This window comes from Staurois parvus, unplaced genomic scaffold (assembly GCF_062004578.1).
Source record: "Staurois parvus isolate SC_StPar_1 unplaced genomic scaffold, SC_StPar_1.0 ptg000750l, whole genome shotgun sequence".
Taxonomy (NCBI): domain Eukaryota; kingdom Metazoa; phylum Chordata; class Amphibia; order Anura; family Ranidae; genus Staurois; species Staurois parvus.
Window position 1 is genome coordinate 1,041,045 of NW_028318546.1, and position 20,514 is coordinate 1,061,558.

The following is a 20,514-nucleotide window of genomic DNA, read 5'->3' on the forward strand; positions in this document are numbered from 1 at the left end:
ACCATCCCATAACCTTGACGTTGCGTTTTCCTGAAAAACACTCCCGCTCCAAGATTTGGAGATTGGACGCATCTCTTCTTTCCGATCCAACGAACGAAGCCGAGATCCGCTCCCAATTGGTAGATTACTTCGCGACCAACCAGACTTCAGATACCTCCTCGACGCAATGGGAGGCAAATAAATGCGTAATTCGCGGGGTTCTCATAGCTATGGCTACGAAGCGTAAAAGGGAGAGACAAGCACATTTGCGACGACTTATGGAGCGCATCCAGTTTTTGGAAAGAGTTCACAAACACAGTCAAGCGGCTTCTACCTTGACTGAACTCACAAACACTCGCACGCAGCTTTTGACCGAACTGGGCAAGGTGGCTAAATGTAGATATGTCTTGTCTCAAAAATTATTTTATGAGTTTGCGAACAAAAGCGGGAGATTCCTCGCCAGATCCCTTCAAGCGAAAAAGTCGAGCTTAACAATCCACAAAATCAGGGGTCCAGACGGTTCTTTTGCCACCACTAATGCTGACATTGCTTCTCATTTTGAGCAGTATTATAAGGCATTATATAACCTCCCTCCGGAACGTCCCCCACCTGAAACCAACAAACTCAGAGCCACGGTGATCTCGGACTTTCTTCATCTTTATAGCCCTTCTGCACTTTCTGAGACATCCGCCCTGGAACTGGAGCAAAATATCACGGCAGAGGAACTGTCGCGGGCCGTCAAACAAATGAAGTCTGGTAAAAGCCCGGGCCCTGATGGCCTGTCTGCAGTATATTACAAAGAGTTTTTAACCGTCTTGTCCAACCCCTTCCTCTCGGCTTTCAACACTTTCTCTTCACTCCCTGTGCCATGTCATCGCCTTCTAGAAGCGCACATCCCTGTCATACCCAAAGGAGATAAGGATGCAACTTTGGTTTCCAATTGTAGGCCCATCTCCCTTCTGAATGTAGACGTGAAACTTTATGCTAAAATTCTGGCCAACCGTCTCCTCCCCTTACTCCCTTCTTTGATTAACCTCGATCAAGTGGGTTTCATCCCTGGCAGGGAAGCGAGAGACAATACTATCAAGGCCCTCAAACCTTATCCATTGGCTTCGCACATCAAAGAATCCTGGGTTCCTTCTCTCTTTGGACGCTGAGAAGGCCTTTGACAGAGTTTCCTGGGATTATTTGAGGGCAACCCTTCAGGCGATTGGTTTGAGAGAACACATGCTTAATTTCATCATGACCTTGTATTCTGGACCCACGGCACAGGTTCGGGTGAATGGCCATTTATCGAACCATTTCTCTCTCGGCAATGGCACGCGCCAGGGCTGCCCCCTTTCTCCTCTCCTCTTTGTGCTATCATTAGAGCCACTGCTGCGTAAACTCCGTTCCAACCCAGATATTAAGGGCGTTTCCGCACCGGCTCAAGAGTATAAACTCGCCGCCTATGCGGATGACATTTTGCTGTTTCTAACGGAACCTCGGACCACCTTGCCCAATTTGCTTAAAGATTTCTCACTTTTTCAATACATGTCGAACCTTAGAATCAACCATTCAAAGTCATACGCCCTCAATGTCACCCTCCCTTCTGATGTAGTCTCATTTTGCCGATCGCAGTTCCCGTTTAGTTGGGACAGTGAGACTCTCACTTACCTGGGCATTCAGCTTACGTGCGACCTCTCTGACCTCTACGTAAAAAACTTTATCCCAGCACTTAAATCCATTCAGGAAGATCTCACTAAATGGCATCGACCATGCTTTTCCTGGTTCGGCAAAGCTGCTATATTAAAAATGAACATTCTCCCCCGCCTCCTCTATTTATTTCAAACCTTACCTATCCAATTGCCACCCGCCTTTTTCGCTTCATGTAGGAGAATGTGCTCCTTCTTCCTTTGGAACCACAAGCATCCGCGCATATCTTTCTGCCAATTGGTTCTCCCCAAATCCAGGGGTGGGATTGGGCTCCCAGACCTCAGGCAATATCATTGGGCCTGCCATCTTTGCAGAATTATAGATTGGAATATTCATTCAACTACCAAAGACTGGGTGCATCTCGAAAACTCCTTCTCTCCTTCTCCTATAGCTTCGATCCCGTGGCTCTTGACGAAACATACCCCCCAGGCCCTTCTCACTCATCCACTGATTGGTCCTACCTTGAGCATCTTCCGCTTGACATGCAAGTCGGCCTCCATCTCGGATGCCCCCAACCCTTTAACCTCCCTTTGCTTAAACCCGGACTTCCCTCCGGGTATGCACAAGGCCTTCCTGTCGGAACATTGGCCGTATGACCTGGTGAAAGCGGAACACTTTTTTCATAAAGGCCAATTGAAATCCTACTCCTCTTTGGCGAGCACCATGAAAGATCGTACCTTCCCCTTTTGGGCCTACCTTCAAATCAGGCATTTTCTCACATCCTCTGCTCACCGCCACAAATGGACTCATCCTCTCACCCCCTTTGAATCAATTTGTTCTAAGGCTGAACCCCAGCGGCATCTAATCTCATCCATGTACCTCCTTCTCACCGGTGATGGGAATCCTAACTCGCTCCCCGCTTGCCGAGCTTGGAGGAGAGACCTTGATATAGATTTTTCTTCCTCAGATTGGGACCAAATTTTTACATACTCCCACAAATGTTCGCTGAATGTATCGACCAAGAAAACGGATACAAGCTAGCTTCCCGTTGGTACATTACCCATTCCAGAACTCATCGTTTTAACCCTTCTCTACCCAATAATTGTTGGAGATGTGGAGCACCTGATGGGTCCCTTCTCCATATTTGGTGGTCCTGTCCTATCGTTCTGCCCTTCTGGCAGGAAGTCCACCGTATAACCTCGTCAGTGTCCACTTTACCTCTCGATTTCTCCCCGGCCCAATTTCTCCTCCACCATACACCGCTCCCGAAACGTCTATACTTCCGATCGTTAGCTATGCATATGATTAATGCTGCTAGACTCTGTCTTCCTGTGCTTTGGAGATCTACTCAACCCCCCTCAATAAAAGATTGGTTCACTCGTCTAGGAAGAATTGCAGAGATGGAGGAGCTGATTGCTTCCTCCCAAGATAACCCGACTAAATTCTCCCATACTTGGTTGTGTTGGATTCACTTCCGAACGACCCACGAATACCACTCCATCATGGGTCTTTCTACCTGACTCTGAGCCAGACCTGTGGCTTTGTATTACACTCTGTATTGTATTGACTCCTCGACCCTTGCTAGGCTGTCGATAACACTTTTCTATTATATCCCTTTCACTGATCAGGTAGTGAGACACTCCTTTTCCCTGGTGCCCGATTGTCTGCTTTATGTCTCTATCCCCTAGGGGATGAGCACACCAGCTCAGTCCTCGGAGCTTCCACCTATATGACATGTCTATCCATACCGCCCCCCCCTTAGTCTCCTTCCCCTTTGACCCTTACCCCCCCTTTTTTTTTTTTCTTCTACACTTTTTTTCTTCCTTCTTTGGCTTTCCAGCTTCTCACCATTTTTTATTTTTTCTTTTCTCCCGACTCCTTCCTCATTGTGCCCTGTGCCTGCCATTACTGTCTTTGCTGTTTTTCACATCTTCTCCACTTCATTTTTTCCTTTTTTTTTCCTCTACACATACATTTATTCCTCTGTCCATAGGCAACCTAATCTCACACCCGGATTACACTTGCAGATGTGCCTCTCCCATTCCACGGAGTTATTTTCATATGCGTTGGCTACCTTTGAGTGGTACCTTTGCTGCTCCTCATGGATAACACCGAGCTTTCTATATTTTCACAACTTCTTCCTTGCACCAGAAGCCCAGCACCTTTAGCTTTATCCCCTTCCCCCCTACTCTGCTACTCTACGATAAAAGATATATGGAGGTGCAAATAAATGATCCTGCTCATTTGGTGATATTTTGTACGCTATGTGGTGATTATGATTGGTGTTTGCCTTTTTTTTTTTTTTGCTGTGTTCTCGTGTTTTTTTTTCCATGTTCAACTTCATTATTGTTACAGGTGACACGAGATGGCTTTATTATTTTGTTCGCCTGCGTATTTCTTATTGTTTGGCATGTGCAATTTGTGTTTTACCGCGTTTTTCTTTGGCACATTGTATTACATTGTACAATTTATACCATTTATATGTTTTGAATTTTTCTCAATAGTCTTTGTGGAACAAAAGAATATGTTGTAGTGTTTGTGTGTCCTTGGAAATATTTCTCATCACTTCATCACTTTGTGAGATAATGTGATCACGAATAAGGACCTAGAAAGCAAGGAAAACCTGTCAGAGGTTTTAATTCTTCAATGCTCTGACCAGAATTAAATAAACTGTTTTGGTTGGAGGTGAGCTTTAAGAGGTGCTTAGCACACCATGATATTTCTGCAACAATAACACAGTGAAGGAATCCCAAATCACATTGACAGTTCATAAGCGCAAAGTTCACATTTATCCACATGCCTAAACATGTAACAAGCATTTCCATTTCCACCAGAGAGATAACAAAAAAAACCCATACATTTATTATGTACTAGTGACATAAAAAAACATGTATTGATTTTCAGAGATATACTGTATGTGCATAATGATGACAAATCCCTCTATGTATCCATTGGGTTGAATGATGGATATACTGCACATTGCTGAGATGATGGTATTAGAGTAAAATTAATGTTGTTTACCTTATTCAAAGTCTTTGGTGAAATAATCAGTTGTGTTCTGATTAATGAAACTGAATATTTGTACTGGACCATAGCTGAGATCCTTTTGAGAATGTTATCTGTATGGCTATAGTTGGCTTCAATATTTCGTCTGCATTTTTACGCACAACTCACCACAGCACATCATCACGTTGGAACATGCCCAGGCTTGGATGAAGTGTCATTTTATGACATTTCAATAAAGTAAAAAAAAAGTAAACAGTGCGATGTGTTGTAACAATGCATTACACTGCCCTTTGCTGCCCCTACACATGTGGGCTTGTGTCATCAAGCCTTGAGTCACTGATCTGGACCAAGCATGCAGTAAGTAAAACCAGAATTGCTAAACTGCATGCTCAATCTAGGTCAAAGATTCAGAAAATAGTAAAGTCATTGGATCAGCATAACAGCCCAACAACTGCCATTTTGAGAAGCCAACAATGAGAACATTCAGATGAACACCAAGATGACATAATTAACATGAGATTACACAGCTAACTTAATAAAAAAATAAGTAAAAAGGTGAAATTACTAAAAACATATAGGAGATAGAATTCAAGAAAAGGCTGGTACAATAACTCACATTGAATCTCCAAATTATTTGCCTAGAAAAAGGGTCATATACATGAGTGCCTGAAGGACACGGTAATTCAAGAAATATACATGGAGTGAGATTAAAGAGTTAAGACATTTGCACAGTTAGCTGAAGAAGGTGATCACATTTTTTACATTTTGTATTTCAGCAACGAAACATCTTTGGAAACAATCAGTGGCTGATTCATGACTTTGCCATTGTGTTTGCAATATTTTTAACAAGTAAGTAAAATGTTTTTAACTAAGATTTTTAAAAAGTTTATAACATTATCCAATGCTTTACATTTTAAAAAGTTTTTTTTTTTATTCTTTAATTTAGTTTGAACATGAGAGACACAGTACAGTTACCACAAAAAAACAACAGTTAGTTTTACATCACAACAATGGCAGTCAAGTCTTGTTTAATCACTTTGAATGCAGACATTCAGGAGATGTATAAAATACTGGGAGCATTATTGCACTTTTCTCCCACTCTGCTTTCTAACTTTATTGACATACTAAGGACAAGGCATGAGAAGTTGCAAAATGGTTTATTCACTAGGTCAGTCTATTTTCTACATGAATAAGCATGTTCCCCACACATCCACACACATGTAGTTGAAAAAGGACATTTTACACATATATATTTTGTCAACTGTAGGTGGAAACTGCAACACCTGAATGAATACTAAGCAAACACACAAGCCCAATACACATGACGTCCTGTTGGGCCTTTTACCCAGGACCAGAGTGAAAGTTCAGTCAAAAGCTAAGTAAGGCTAAACCTACTTCCACCTCCATTCTAAGCCTACTCTATATAACCCTATAAAGAAAAGATCTGTGTACTTACCTATTCTGAAGATCTGGTCCAGTCACATGATCTCTCTCTCTGCTTCTGTGTAGAGGAGAGACTGCCAACAACGACTGCAAATGTCTTGAAGATTATCTCACCCGTAGACTTACTATGGGGGGGGGGGGGGGAATATTCATAAATAAATATTCAAATGAAATGCTATTATGATGCTATTATAGCTGTTGAGATAAAGTGACAATGATGAATGACTGTCAATTCCACAAAAATGACAATTCAATGTCCATGAAAGTGACAAAGTGCAAATATATTGCTATTGCAATAAAGGGCTAATAATGAACCAATGATAAATAAATATCAGAATAAAGTGCTTATAATGATAAAGTGACAGTTGTGAACAAATGATAATAAATGATGGTCAATTCTATGAAAAATGACAATTCAATGTCCATAAAGGTGACAAAGTGGCGATCCAGATGAATATGATCTCAAAGTGGAGATCCAGATGAATATGATCTCAAATCGGCGCTTCTCGTGCTAAAATCAATATTCAGTGATGTGCCAGGAATGTGCTAAGATTACGCACTCACCAGATGCGTAATAATAATATGTATATATAAGTAATGTGGTCAGCCGGAGGTCCCTTTAAGGAAGCACACAGCCTGGTCTGGTCAGAAGAATCCCCTTCTTCTGGGTCATCTGCAGTACCTCAGCCATCCATCGTGATGGGCTCTGCGGGTTTGTTAGCTCATAAAGAGCCAAAGATAAGGATGCCTATAGTGTAGTAATTCTTAAACAATATTTATTTATTCCATCCGTAGAGTAAAAGCAAGGTTTAAGCACAAACAAATGCACTGACCATACGAAATCCAAGATGGCCACTGGACCTGCTCGAGGCCCCGGCGGTATGACGTCACGACGTACAGCTCCTCCTTGATGCGTTTTGTGCCAATGCACTTAGTCATAAGGGGTGTGCTCATACCGCCAGACGTCAAAAATGTCTATCTATAGCGAAAACGGCGCGCATGTGTGTGTGCATGTGCGGGTGCCATCTTACAGTAGATTTTGACATAAGGCACACGTCCACCAGGTAAACGAGGGAAAACTGTTCCCGGGGATGAATAAAATATAAGGTGTTCAAAAGAATATATTATCTAATCATAAGTGACTTGTATGTAGAACGGATCATCTTAAAACTTAAAACACAATTTAATAAAGGAAAAAACTTTCAGTAAGAATCGTGGGTAATGCATGCGCAGCAAAAAAACACGAATAACAATATATAAATAGCACGCAATGATTATTCATTGCACATGTTATGGTGACAGCGATTTCAGATATATTAGGGTTTAGGTGATTAAGATGATTAATAATAAACACATCCAATAATAGTGTGCTTTTGAAAGAAGATACTAATATATTCATCCCCGGGAACAGTTTTCCCTCGTTTACCTGGTGGACCGTGTGGCTTATATGTCAAAATCTACTGTAAGATGGCGCCCGCGCATGCGCGCTCACATCCAGATCTTCGGCAAAATGGCACACGCGATATGTGCATGCACCATTTTCGCTATAGACATTTTTTTACGTCCGGCGGTACAAGCACACCCCTTATGGCTAAGTGCGTTGGCACGAAACACGTCAAGGAGGAGCTGTATGCCGTGACGTCATGCCGCCGGGGCCTCGAGCAGGTCCGGTGGCCATCATGGATTTTGTATGGTCAGTGCATTTGTTTGTGCTTAAACCTTGCTTTTACTCTACGGATGGAATAAATAAATATTATTTATTTATTATTTAAGAATTAATACTAATCACTATGGGCATCCTTTTCTTTGGCTCTTTATGAGCTAACAAACCCACAGAGCCCATCAAGGAGGATGGCTGAGGTATCCGTGCTGACTGTCAGGAATCAAGGAATGACCAGAAAGGTGTGGACTGACACAGGGAAACGCAGGTTTCAGGTATAGTATAATAATACAGGTTATTATTAGCCACCCAGATATATATATATATAAACGCACAGTGAACAAACCAACCTTTCACTAATCTTAGTAGGTGCAGGAACACAGGCGCAGTCAGGGCTGGAGAGGTGGAACGGTCAGGCCGGCCGTAGGGTTCTGTAATGACCGTTTGGTGGTACCTCTAGTGGTCCCCAGGACAGGATTCCCCAGGGCGCGGAGTCTAAGTCCCAGCCTGCTTATTCACCAGGGCCCCTGATGGTGGGGATGGACTTGGAGCAGACAGGAACCAGGTCGCGGCCCCTGAGTACACCTGCTAGTGGTAGAGGGATCCACCAGAGGTATGTGCAGGTACGGCTGGATCCGTGCAGGATGGATGGATGGCAGAGTAGTTAGCGTGGTCAGACGGGCCAAGTCAGCAACGTGCGGGCAGCAAGGTACCAAAGGAGCAGGCAGAGAATAGTCAAGGTCACAAGCCGGGTTCAGTAACTCACAGACAGCGCGGGACAGGGGATCAGACAGAAGGATGGTCAGGCAAGCCAGGGGTTCAACAGGAGATGGTCAGCAGAGGTCAGAATCAAGCCGGGTCAGCAACGAAGCAGGAACACAGGATACCAGGTACAGAGGCTCATGGGAAAACATACACCAAGGCCCAGAGCACAGGCCTGGTCATGGCTTAAATACACCTTTCTGCAATCAGCCCCAGGTTTGGCTGATTGTGAGCTTCTGGCTGCTAAGAGCACCCGCTGGTCAGCTCTGGTACTGCAGCCCACACGGCAGGTGAGTCCCACCACCAGTGCTGAGTCCATTCCTGACAGCTGACTGGTCTTCAGCTCCCCCTGTGTTCTGCTTGTTCCTGTGTGATTCCCTTGTTGCTGACCTGGCTTGTTCCTGACCTGACTCTGATTACTCTCCTGCTTGATACTGGTTCCTGACTTCAGCCCTGCTCCTGACTTTGGTTTTGCTTCTGATTTTGCACCTTGCTGTCCGCCTGTTGATGACCCTGGCTATTGCTATGACACTGCTCCTGTCTCTTCCTCTCGCTTCCTGCCTTGCTCTGCTGCACACCTGGCGATCTACCATACCAGCTCTGCATATTACTACTGTGCCTGAATCGGAGGTTCATCAGTCTTCCAAGGTCATCATCTGCAAGAGCTGCAAACAACATCTACTGGCGCTCTTGTCCCCCTGGTCCCTAGACACCCTCTGTTCCACCTTCAGTGGGGTCAGGGCTAGTGACACAAGTGAGGCCGACCTCGTCATTTCAGTCTCCTATCAGGTACGTGACACCTATACAAGTGGCATGTATCCCTGGGGCTCTGAGGAAGGAAGTGAAGTAATGGGAGGAAATGTTTCTGCCGCTTATGATTGACTGTCTGCAGTGACAGGCTCTTAAATGGGATATTCATAACTAATGTGTTTGGTGCTGTGTCCCCCCAAAAATATACTAAACTTCAGCTTTAAAGAAATCATGAAAACATATCTGTTGGGGGTAGGTAAGAACCGCTGTGTTGTACCACCACGCTGTCCAGGTTTAAATACTATTTACTAAAATACCAGCTTGAGATAAATATGTTAAAATTGCACTGATCTGGATTCTTTATAGATTTCAGCAATTAAATAAATACTAATTTGGTAGGTCAGTGTCAGAGATTGTACTGTAAACATACACTATGCTATTTTACAGTGAGTTCTACTGCTGCATACCCGAAACTGGCAAAGTACAGACCTCCAGGACAGATGCTGTCTCCACCAATGGTCTTTTCAGTAGTCTTCAATGTACTCTATGGCATTGCTTCAGAGACTTATGCATTTCTTATGGTTCAGAAGCAACCATGGTACAGCAGAGATGACGTATACAGGTAAATGTGTCATAACATCTTAGATCCTGCTTTGTAAAGCTTGCTGAACTGTGGGGAAACAACTTAACACACAGCCTAAAATACAGGTTCATGTTCAGCGATCCTCACTCTGAGGCTTTGCCCAACACCAACAAACTCTTTCATTAAAAGCAAATGTGCACTTTAAATAAATATAAGTGAGATGCTTCACCTGTCAAAGTGTCCATCAGTCCTTGATACTTACACAGCTTTCCTAGGTAGTAGAGCCAGATTGGTTCCCTGATTTTCCTTTGCTGCAGTCAAGTATTACAGTTAGCCTCTAAGCACCCAGCCTGGGTTACAATGAATGAAAAAAATGGTTATTTTGTACTTCAGAGACTATTGAATTAAACTATCACCTACAGGAGGATGTGGACACTGGAAAAAGACAAAAACAATGACTTGTCCAGTGTACCTCCTCATACTCTCAGCATGCCTCAGTTTTGAAGAAAAGCAATATCAAGAGTGAGATCAGAGACACAGAGAGGCGAGACCTGTGTACTTCAGTTCTCCCATGAAGAAAATAATTTAAGGTAAGAACAAAAATTTTATTTTTTTTTTCATTCTTTGAAGGACACAAGATTTAGAGAATACAAGGGACAGCCAAATGCAGTACAATTGAGGGCAACACTAAAAGACTCACACAACAACAACAGAACTTGGGTCTGCCTGCATCTCTAAGAACTGCCTGTAGGACCTTGTGCCTGAAGGTGGCATTAAATGAGGCCTGAACATCCACCTAGTAAAATCTTGAGAATGTGTGAGCAGAAGACCATATGGCAGTCTTCTAATCTGTTCTTGAACTTGGAAACCAGGAGGGCCACATCAGGTGTGCCCATAATAGATGTCTGGGACTATTAGAAACAGCAGAATAATCTTGGTAGACCTAGGGCCTCTAAAGCCTCGTACACATGACAAGAATACCAAACGAATGAAATTCTTGTACGACAGAATAAAAATTAAAAAGTGATGCAATGTACTGAGTTGTATTTGTATTGTATTTTTGGATGAAAATTGTTTTAATTAAACGAAAATTGTATGATCTGGTATTATACGAGAAACATTTTCATGCTCGTCCCTTCGCATAATTTCAGATGAAAGCTGTGTACTAACAATTAGATTATCGTACGATAGCTTCAAAAGTGGTATTTTTTTGGGCGATGTTCTGATTGTGTGTACTAGGCTTAAACAGATCCTACACAGGTAGTAGCTTGGAAGAAGCCAGAGGATGATCCTCCAATTGCAAAGTAGTTCATCTATAAGAGGCAAAATGTTTTTTCTAGACCTGATGTGCAGTGATGGAAGTTGACTGTAACTCCTCAGGGGCAATATCATCCATTAAGGATTTCTGAGCCTAATCAGATGCATCAGACAGAACCTCTGCAACAAAATGTTTAGAGATTGTTAAGGCCGCATGCAGGTTAGATAGTGATTCTGCAGGGGAAAGCATGGCGGTACATTTATGCTTCTGCATCATCAATTAAAGTTGTAATTTGACCAAATAAATTCTGCATAACTGAAGTAGAATCCTTCTGGGATCGAACCAAGGAAGGTGTCACACCTGACAGAACTGAGGAAGATTCGGTGAACTGTAGGGACTCAAGCAAAGGAGAACATTCCCAACTCAGTAGGTGCACAGACAACTCTGAAACTGTTAATACATCATGTGATGGAAGAACCTGTCACAGCAAAACTCTTCCCATATGTCCAGGATCCAACATGTTGCCCTGAAAGGCAGTGATTATATAGCTAAGAAATGGCTTTTCTAAGTATTGCCATGTCTTATAATAAAAATGTGATTTTCACAAATGCTTTTTTTGTCCAAATACCCAATTTTTGGGATTTTGTAAATGTACCTCATGTGGGGAATTAAACTGCATGAAGTGCTACTGAATTAATTAACCGCTGGCATAGTGGCTGTTTTAAAATGGTGACTGATCTCAGTGGCTTCTGCCAGCACTAACACTAGAACTGCTGGCTCTCAGTTGCAGCCAGGGTCCAGTGCTAAACTCAGGAGTTGAACCAATCAGCTCCTGGGCTTCCAAAGCTTCCACAGACTGCTTCATACAACACTTCCATGCTGCCTTTACATCCAGAGTGTAGAAAAATCACTAGTGATATCAGGGCACTTCCAGTCAGTATGGAGACTGGGGCAGAGCTGTTACAGCTTTGTTCAGTGTCTGTCTACAGCAGTAGATCACCACTATAGTGATCTATTGCTGGCTGATTGCAGCCAGCCATAGATCACTAAGAGCAGCAATCTGATCATAGCCAGACCTCAAATAAATGAAAAAAGTTGTAAAGAAAGTAGAAAATAAATAAACAAATACTGTGCATAATTTATATCTATATCTCTACTCTATTTTTTTTAAATAACAATTAACAATATCCCCAGATTAATTCCAAGGGTGCAACAATGACATCAGAAGACATTTGCATTCAATAAGCAGACATCAAATGTTCGCAACTGTGAGAGCGATGTCATTTTCGTACTTAGCAATCCACAATTTTTGGAAAACATTTTTCCTTCTGTGTGCGTCACAATGTGATGTCAGAAGCGGAATACTACTGTCCTGGAGTACAGTGTAAGGCTTATGTTCACTATGAACATTTCCATTTTGTTACACTACATAAGACACACTAATGTGATATTTTAATTAGCATACTTTACTAATTATAATTTGGAGTAAATATATGAGGATGCATTAATTATGCAAACTTTTTTTTCCACATGGAAAAAAATATATGTATCCAATTTTGCTACCAAATTAAATAATTATCTTTCCGAAAGAAAAAGCAATGTATATGACTGTGCTACATGTCAGATAAAAACAAGGCACTTTTAGTCTATGAAATATGTGAATGCAACCTTTGTTTATTTTATTATTTTGATCATTAATGGTTTAACTGTATAAGGTGTGCGCTTCCCTATTTTTCTAGTATTACAAATTCATGCAGCTGTTGAAAACTGGAGGTGATAGCTCCAGCAAATATGCCTACTACACAGCCTACAGAGACAGGCACTTTGCCTATCTGTATACGCCAACTTGGACTTGGTCCTTATACTTCCAGTTTCATTATCTGTGAACTGAAGGTAATTATTTTTGAATTTGTAGTCCTCATCCCCTAAATAACCTTTTATGTAGCAGCCAGGGGATGAATACAGAGGGATACTATAGAGTGTCACTTGAGTGACAGCTCTGAGTCTGCTGGAGCTGCTAGGATGGTGTTAACCATAAGCAGTCATGGGGCTTTTGGATGCCTACAAAATGGATGTTTTTACAGGTAAATAATGTGTAAATAAGTTAACATATTAATAAATGGGAAGATTGTTGATTAAATTAATGATCTAATGACAGGATCTCTTTAAAAAGGATTTGCTATATTAAAGGTACAAATGGAATAACTGTACAGCTATTCTACATGTGCTAATGTGGTGTTTTATGTCCTTCTATCCTAGTGCCTGCCATCCTGGAAATGAAAGTTTGAACAAGAATCTTACCTATGTTTTAATTTATGAAAGAAAGACAATTAACTATATAAGCTTTGAGTCTACAACACTGTGGCTAATAACATGTGTGCACCTGGTGATCCTATCTTTTGTCTTCTCTAAGGGGAAGCCCTTCCGACAGCCAATATATACCAACTGTGAGTATATGAAATATGTAGTCAATTTTAAAGCAGACCTAAACCAGGGAAATAAGTTTGTTTCACACCTTAGTGCTCCCTACATAAAAATATTACTAATAGCTCTAAAGTACTTATGCGTCAGCAGGAGCAGGCTTTTCATCAACAGCTGCTTTTCTTTAAAGCATATCCAATCCAAAAAGAACAGTGTAATGTATTACTGTTTACAGTCCCTCTTTGTGGTGGCTGCATTCATTTTTTTCAGGCTTCTTACCCTTTTACTACTCAGGCTCTTGTTTCCCTTTATTTCCTGGTATGCTTGTGAACCACACTTCCTGTCCCAAGGTGGCTACATTCACTCATCCACTAGATGACAACAAGCATGGTTGTCATCTAGCCTAGACTTCCAACATGTCTGACTTTGTACATCTCCATTACATGGTGGGTAATTGGATTAGTACTTTACAAGAGAGGCAAAATACTGTTTTAATTCCAGTTTGTCTCTTAGGAATAAACAGTACCAACAGGTGTTTTCTGTACTTGCTAAAAATGTTCTTAGCCTGATAAAAGGAAATTAATGCAACCACAACCAACCAAGTCCTGGTAAGCTGGAATAAATGAAACATTTTTTCTTGGGCTCAGTTAGGTTTTAATTTTTAGGTATGGGGTGTGCAAGAGGCACAGTATGTAAGACACTGTTTGACTGCTTAGTTGGAGCCAGCCAATCAGTTCCTATGCATCACATAGATCTATCTCTAATGCCTGGTGCACACCATCAGTTATTTTTTTTTTCAACCCAGCAGACTGAACAAAAAAAACTGAACAACTCTGGACAAGCTAGATGTACTAACTATCCGCTGTTAGTACAGCGATCTCCCTTCTGAGCTATTGTGTTCTGACAGGGGGACTGCCTTCCCGCCAGAACACACTGGTCAGTGCTCGCAGCCATTGGCACTGATCAGATGTTGGTTTTCCAGCATGTACGTTGGGCAGAGGCCAGCTGTTCAGTATTTTGGTATTTGATATTCGGCCCATATTTACGGGGCTTTACACAGCCCCAGAACTATTGGAGGAGCAACCAAAGGGAAGCTATTTCATTCAATAGACAAGTAGACAATCAACAATGATCAGGCAACAATGCTGGCCAGAGAAACAATTTTTTCATCAGTATTTAGTCACATGCAACTGTACGTTTTCTGTATGTTGTAAATGTTTTGTAGTTTCTTTAAGCCACTTTTTCAGTGAGTGTCAGGATGATACCCTGGAATTTATATCCATACAGGTAGCACAGACACCTTAATCCAATCACAATGGAATGTGTAAATATTGATTGCCCAAGAACAGGTTAGGAGGGGTGAAGTTGTGGAAGCACACAGTTCTAGTTACATAAACCCATTACTGGTGTCAAATACATTTAATTTACACAAGAAGAGGCATAGAATAACAAAATACCCTTTTTGGATTGTATTTTGCATGTCGGGACGAGGGGGGGGGGGCATTAGAACATTGAGGTCTATGAGAAACCTACCCACAGAGGCCAGTATCTGCTTTCTGACTCACACCACCCAGTTGGACAATACAACATTTAACCATTCCATGGTAAGTAGATTAAAGTGTCTGCACCACCCGTGTGGATATAGATGCAATAATGGTGACTTTTTCTTTACACTTTAGCCTTTTTTTTTGGGGACACAGTTTCCAAAGTTCAGTTCTTCTTTAAGCTTCATGAGGATTCGGAAATGGTGTTTTCTAAAGGAACCAATGACATTAGAGATGACTTGGGGCCAGCATTGGCTCTCTCTCACAGAACTGGTCATGCTCTCTGACAGCTATTACCTTTGTGTAGATGGGGAAGTCCAGTCACTCCCTCTCCGACACAACGATGAACAGTACAGCAAGCAGCTCTCCAATACAGCAGCTTAATCTGATGCTCACATCTCCCCTTCCTCAAAAAAATGCCTTGAGCCCCAGACTTCTGATTCCTTTTCCTACTCCTGCAGTCCTCTCTCCTCCTGGGGCTTGTTATCCCATCCAGTCCTTGACTTGTTACAGAACTGTCTCCTGTGAACTACATCCCTTATACATTGCAGTTTCAGGTTCCCAACAGTCTATTTAATCTTACTGGCTGCAAAGCAGCCAAACACAGTGCAGTCTGCTATCCCAGCAGGTAAGCAGGGTTCCCCTCTGGTTTCCTGTATCTGCAATACAGCCCCAATAAAGTGTTCTTCTCTCTTCTCCCCATATTGCTGCTCCTCTGCTCACTGGCAGCTGGGGAGAGGGAGGGAAGCTGCAGAGCCGGCTGTGTGTGACATTTTCAATCACAACCCACTCCATGCACCAGCTAAGTACCAGTCACAGAAACAACTGCAGACCCTGGTCTTCATAATATATAAAAAAAGGGGGAGGAAGATTGTAATGTGAAGGACATATTCAAACTTACAAATATTTTTCCCTTTAAAACATTGGCATTCTTCACTGAATTTGCAACCAAATTTCTTTCTTGGAAAACAAACATCACAGTATATATAGAAAAGAATAACACCCCCCTTAAAATAGTCACATGTTGCTTTGCAGCCTAAAATGAAGAAACACAGTTTTTGTTGTATCCATCTGTATTTACAACATTTAACATCAAAGTTATAGTGCAGTTTTCTGCGTGAGTGCTGTTTTTGATGGAGTGCGAAGAAGCAGTTGAACACAGCAGTTTAACTAAACCAGGGTAACTCTAGCAGCAGGAAGATACAACAACAAGAAACTCGACTGCGCGCTGGATAGACTTCAAGCAAACACCCTGGGAAACATCTCCTATAAGTCTGAGTCCCACTCTGTGTACCTTTGTAATATGTCCCCTCTGCTCCTCCTTTTCATATTACTATCCTGCATTCCCAAAATCTAATTTCTTTACCCCTCTGCTCCATCGCAAAACTTATACATCTCACCCTCACTGCTACCATCTCCCTACTACTGCTCTCATCACCTCCTGCTGATATTTTACTCTCTTGCTGACCCAAACATCAGGACTGGAAGGCATGTACACTCGTACACATCCCGCTCCCATGCTACTTTCCTCACCCTTCTTCTTCTCCTAACCTCTGGGGACATCTCTCCAAACCCTGGTCCTCCACTATTTCACCCCCACACCAGGCACCCTCCTTCTTCCAGGAATAGCCGCAATCCCCTCAATTTAATATCAGTCCCAGTGCTCCCAAAAACCACCCTCCCTTTTTCATGTGCGCTCCTAAATGCCCGCTCTGTCTGTAATAAGCTCACCTCTGTCCATGACCTTTTTGTCTCCCGCTCCCTTAACCTACTAGCAATTACAAAAACCTGCCTTCAAGCAGCAGATTCTTCTTCTCCCGCAGTACTTTCCTATGGAGGCCTCCTATGGACCCACTCACCCAGACCACCCAGTGGTCGGAAAGATGGTGGGATTGGTTTGCTTTTATCCCCACTCAGCACCTTTCAAGTCCTCCCTAACCCTCCCTCTCTATCCTTCTCTTCTTTCGAGACTCACTGCATTCGGTTGTTTTCTCCCATTTCTCTGAGGATTGCAGTGATCTATCGGCCTCCTGGACCGGTGTCCCGCTTTCTTGATGATTTCTCCACCTGGCTACCCTACTTTCTCTCCTCTAAGCTACCCACTATCATTCTCAGAGATTTTAACATCCCCATTAATGTCAACAACCTGGCTACATCCCAACTCTTCAACCTAACCTCATCTTTTGCATTAGCACAATGCATACAGTCCTCCACTCACTCTGATGGGAATACATTAGACCTTGTTTTCTCCCATCTTTGCACTCCCTACAATCTCATAAACACTCACTTTCCTCTGTCTGATCACAATCTCATCACCTTCACAGTCCCCTCATCTTCAAACACTTATCCCTCCAAGCAGCAATTACCTGCAGAAACCTTCACAACTTGAACCCTGCTCCTTTCCACTCTGCAACTGACCAACTGTATGACAGAATCTCTCCCCTGTCCTGCCCTGACCTGGTCATTGCTGTCTACAACAGTTCACTTTCATCCACACTAGACTCACTTGCTCCTCTAACACGAAGCATCAGGCCCTGATCATTACAACCCTGGCAGACTGATGACACGAGAAATCTTAAACGACATAGTCGTGCGCTGGAGCGATTGTGGCGTAAAACCAAATCTCACCAAGCATTCACCTTATATAAATCTACTTTCTTAACATACAATTCCTCCCTCCATGCTGCCAAACAAGCCTACTTTGTCACTCTTATTAATACCTTGTCATCCAGTCATTGACGTCTCTTCTCTACTTTTAACTTTCTACTTTCTTCACCTCCACACAGTATCTCACTCACTGCTCACAAGATTGCAAATCATTTCAAAAACAAGATCAACGCAATTTGTAGGGACATCGCCACTGCACAGACATCCATCCCACTTAGCATACCTTACACTAAACCTCCCTCAACACTTTTCTCTTTTGACCTTGCTACTACCAAAGACGTCACTAAGGTTTTCTCAGAAGCCCGTCTCACTACCTGCCCCCTGGATCCTGTCCCCTTACAACTATTATGGTCACCCTCTTCTTCCATCCTATGCTCCCTCGCTCACGTCTTCAATCTCTCTGTCTCTAACGGTGCCTTCCGCACCCCTCTAAAGCATGCACACATCAGTCCCATACTTAAAAAGCCCTTCCTGGATTCCACCAATCTGAACAACTTAAGATCCATCTCCCTGCTGCCATTTACTCTAAACTCCTAGAACGCTTAGTCTACAATAGCCTGAGCTCCTACCTCACTGACAACAACCTTCTTGACCCTTTACAGTCTGGCTTTCGCTCACTACACTCCACTGAAACTGCCCTACTAAAACTCACTAATGATCTATTAACTGCTAAAACGAATGATCACTACTCCATACTCTTACTATTTGACCTCTCTGCGGTTTTTGATTCGGTTGACCATCCCCTCCTCAAAAAAAAACTCCACTCTCTTGGTCTCTGAGTCTCTGCTCTCTCCTGATTCTCCTCCTACCTATTACAGTGCTCCTTCAGTGTTACCTATAACTCTGCCTCCTCCTCTCCACTTCCTCTTTCTGTAGGGGTCCCTCAAGGTTCTGTCCTTGGACCCCTACTCTTCTCCATCTACACCTTCTCCCTTGGTCACTTGATAAACTCCCATGGCTTTAAGTACCATCTCTATGCTGATGACACACAAATCTATCTTTCTACCCCTCACCTCACCCCTTCAGTCTCCTCTCGCATTACTAACCTATTAAGTGACATGTCGGCATGGTATCACTCCACTTCCTCAAATTCAATTTTTCCAAAACTGAGCTCTTCGTATTCCCCCCAGCACGTGCCCCCTCCCCTGACTTCTCTATCAAGATCAATAACACAATCATCAGTCCCTCCCCTCATGCCAGGGTGGTAGGTGTAATCCTAGACTCCCATCTGTCCTTTCACCCCCAAATCCAATCACTCTCCAAATCTTGTAGACTTCACCTCCGCAACATCTCCAAGATACGCCCGTTCTTAACCTCGGAAACCACTAAGCAACTTATTCACTCCCTTGTTATATCTCGCCTTGACTATTGTAACTCCCTCCTCATTGACCTACCTAGATGCAGGCTATCCCCTCTTCAGTCTATCATGAATGCTGCTACCAGACTCATCTACCTTACTAACCATTTTGTATCAGCCACCCCTCTCTGCCAATCCCTCTACTGGCTTCTCATTGCCCAACGGATAAAATTCAAAACATTAACAATAACATATAAAGCCATTTATAACTCTGCCCCAAATAACATCACCGATCTTGTCTCCAAATACCACCCAAACAGTACTCTCTGCTCCTTGCACGACCTCCTGCTCTCTAGCTCCCTTGTCTTTCTCCCATGCTCGTCTCCAGGACTTCTCTAGAGCTTCCCCCATCCTCTGGAACTCTCTACCCCAATTTATCAGACTATCGCCTACTCTGCTCACTTTTAGGCGATGTCTGAAAACCTATCTCTTCAGGGAAGTCTATCCTGCCCTCAGCTAATAATGGGATCTTCTACTCTTCCAACCAGTCCATCCCCACAGTTACTACCTTTTGTACCACTAGCCCCTCCCTCCTAGATTGTAAACTCCAAGGAGCAGGGCCCTCCTAACCCTCTTGTATTGAACTGTATTGTTGTTGTATTGTCTCCCATTATATTGTAAAGCGCTGAGCAAACTGTTGGCGCTATATAAATCCTGAATAATAATAAGTGAAAAATATTACACCAACATGTCAGAAAATAGTTTTAAAAAAAAAACTAAAACGGAATCACTGAGTTGGAAAAGGATCACCCTAAAAATGACTTGTAAAGTCATTCAGGTGTAGCTAATCACCTGCTCAATGGCACACAAAGCCATTTGACTGATCGGCTGTGGTCATTTTGACTAGCTCAGTCCCTGATAGTGCAACTGAAGCAAACAATCAACTATGGGTTGCAAGGCACTATCAAAAGATCTCTGGGATAAAGTTATGGATGAGCACAAGTCAGAAGATGGATACAAAAAAATGTCAAAGACTTGATCAATGTCTAGAAGCACAGTAAAGTCTATTAATAAGAAGTGGAAGGTATTTGGTACAACACAGACCCTGCCTGGATCAAGACGTCTGTCCAAACTGTATGACAGAGCCAGGAGGAAACAGGTCAGAGAGGCTACCAAGAGGCCTACAGCAACTCTGAAGCAGTGGCAGGAATTTATGACAAAGAGTGGTCATTGTGTGCATGTGAGAACAATATCACAAATTCTCCACAAATGTGGCTTGTATGGGAGGGTTGAAAGAAAAAAGCCATTCCTTAAGAAAGTCCACATGGAGTCACAACTGACCTTTGCCAAAATAAACCTTGAAGATTCTGAGGACACATGGAAAAAGGTGTTATGGTCAGATGAGACTAACATTTAATTATTTGGCCTCAACTGTAAACGATATGTCTGGCCAATACAGCTAACCATCCAAATAACACCATTCCTACAGTAAAGCATGGAGGTGGTAAT

The 20,514-nt window shown here is 42.7% G+C and overlaps 1 protein-coding gene across 1 annotated transcript in view; it reads left to right on the forward strand.

The window, feature by feature from the left end:
* LOC149445012 (putative cation-transporting ATPase 13A4) overlaps positions 1–20,514 on the forward strand; it is a 115,961-nt gene that overhangs the window by 89,525 nt on the left and 5,922 nt on the right. The window contains exons 25-27 of the mRNA XM_089654306.1: positions 5,397–5,469; positions 9,683–9,857; positions 13,336–13,523. Of these exons, the coding sequence (XP_089510432.1) occupies positions 5,397–5,469; positions 9,683–9,857; positions 13,336–13,523 (436 nt within the window). The remainder of the gene's footprint in view (positions 1–5,396; positions 5,470–9,682; positions 9,858–13,335; positions 13,524–20,514) is intronic.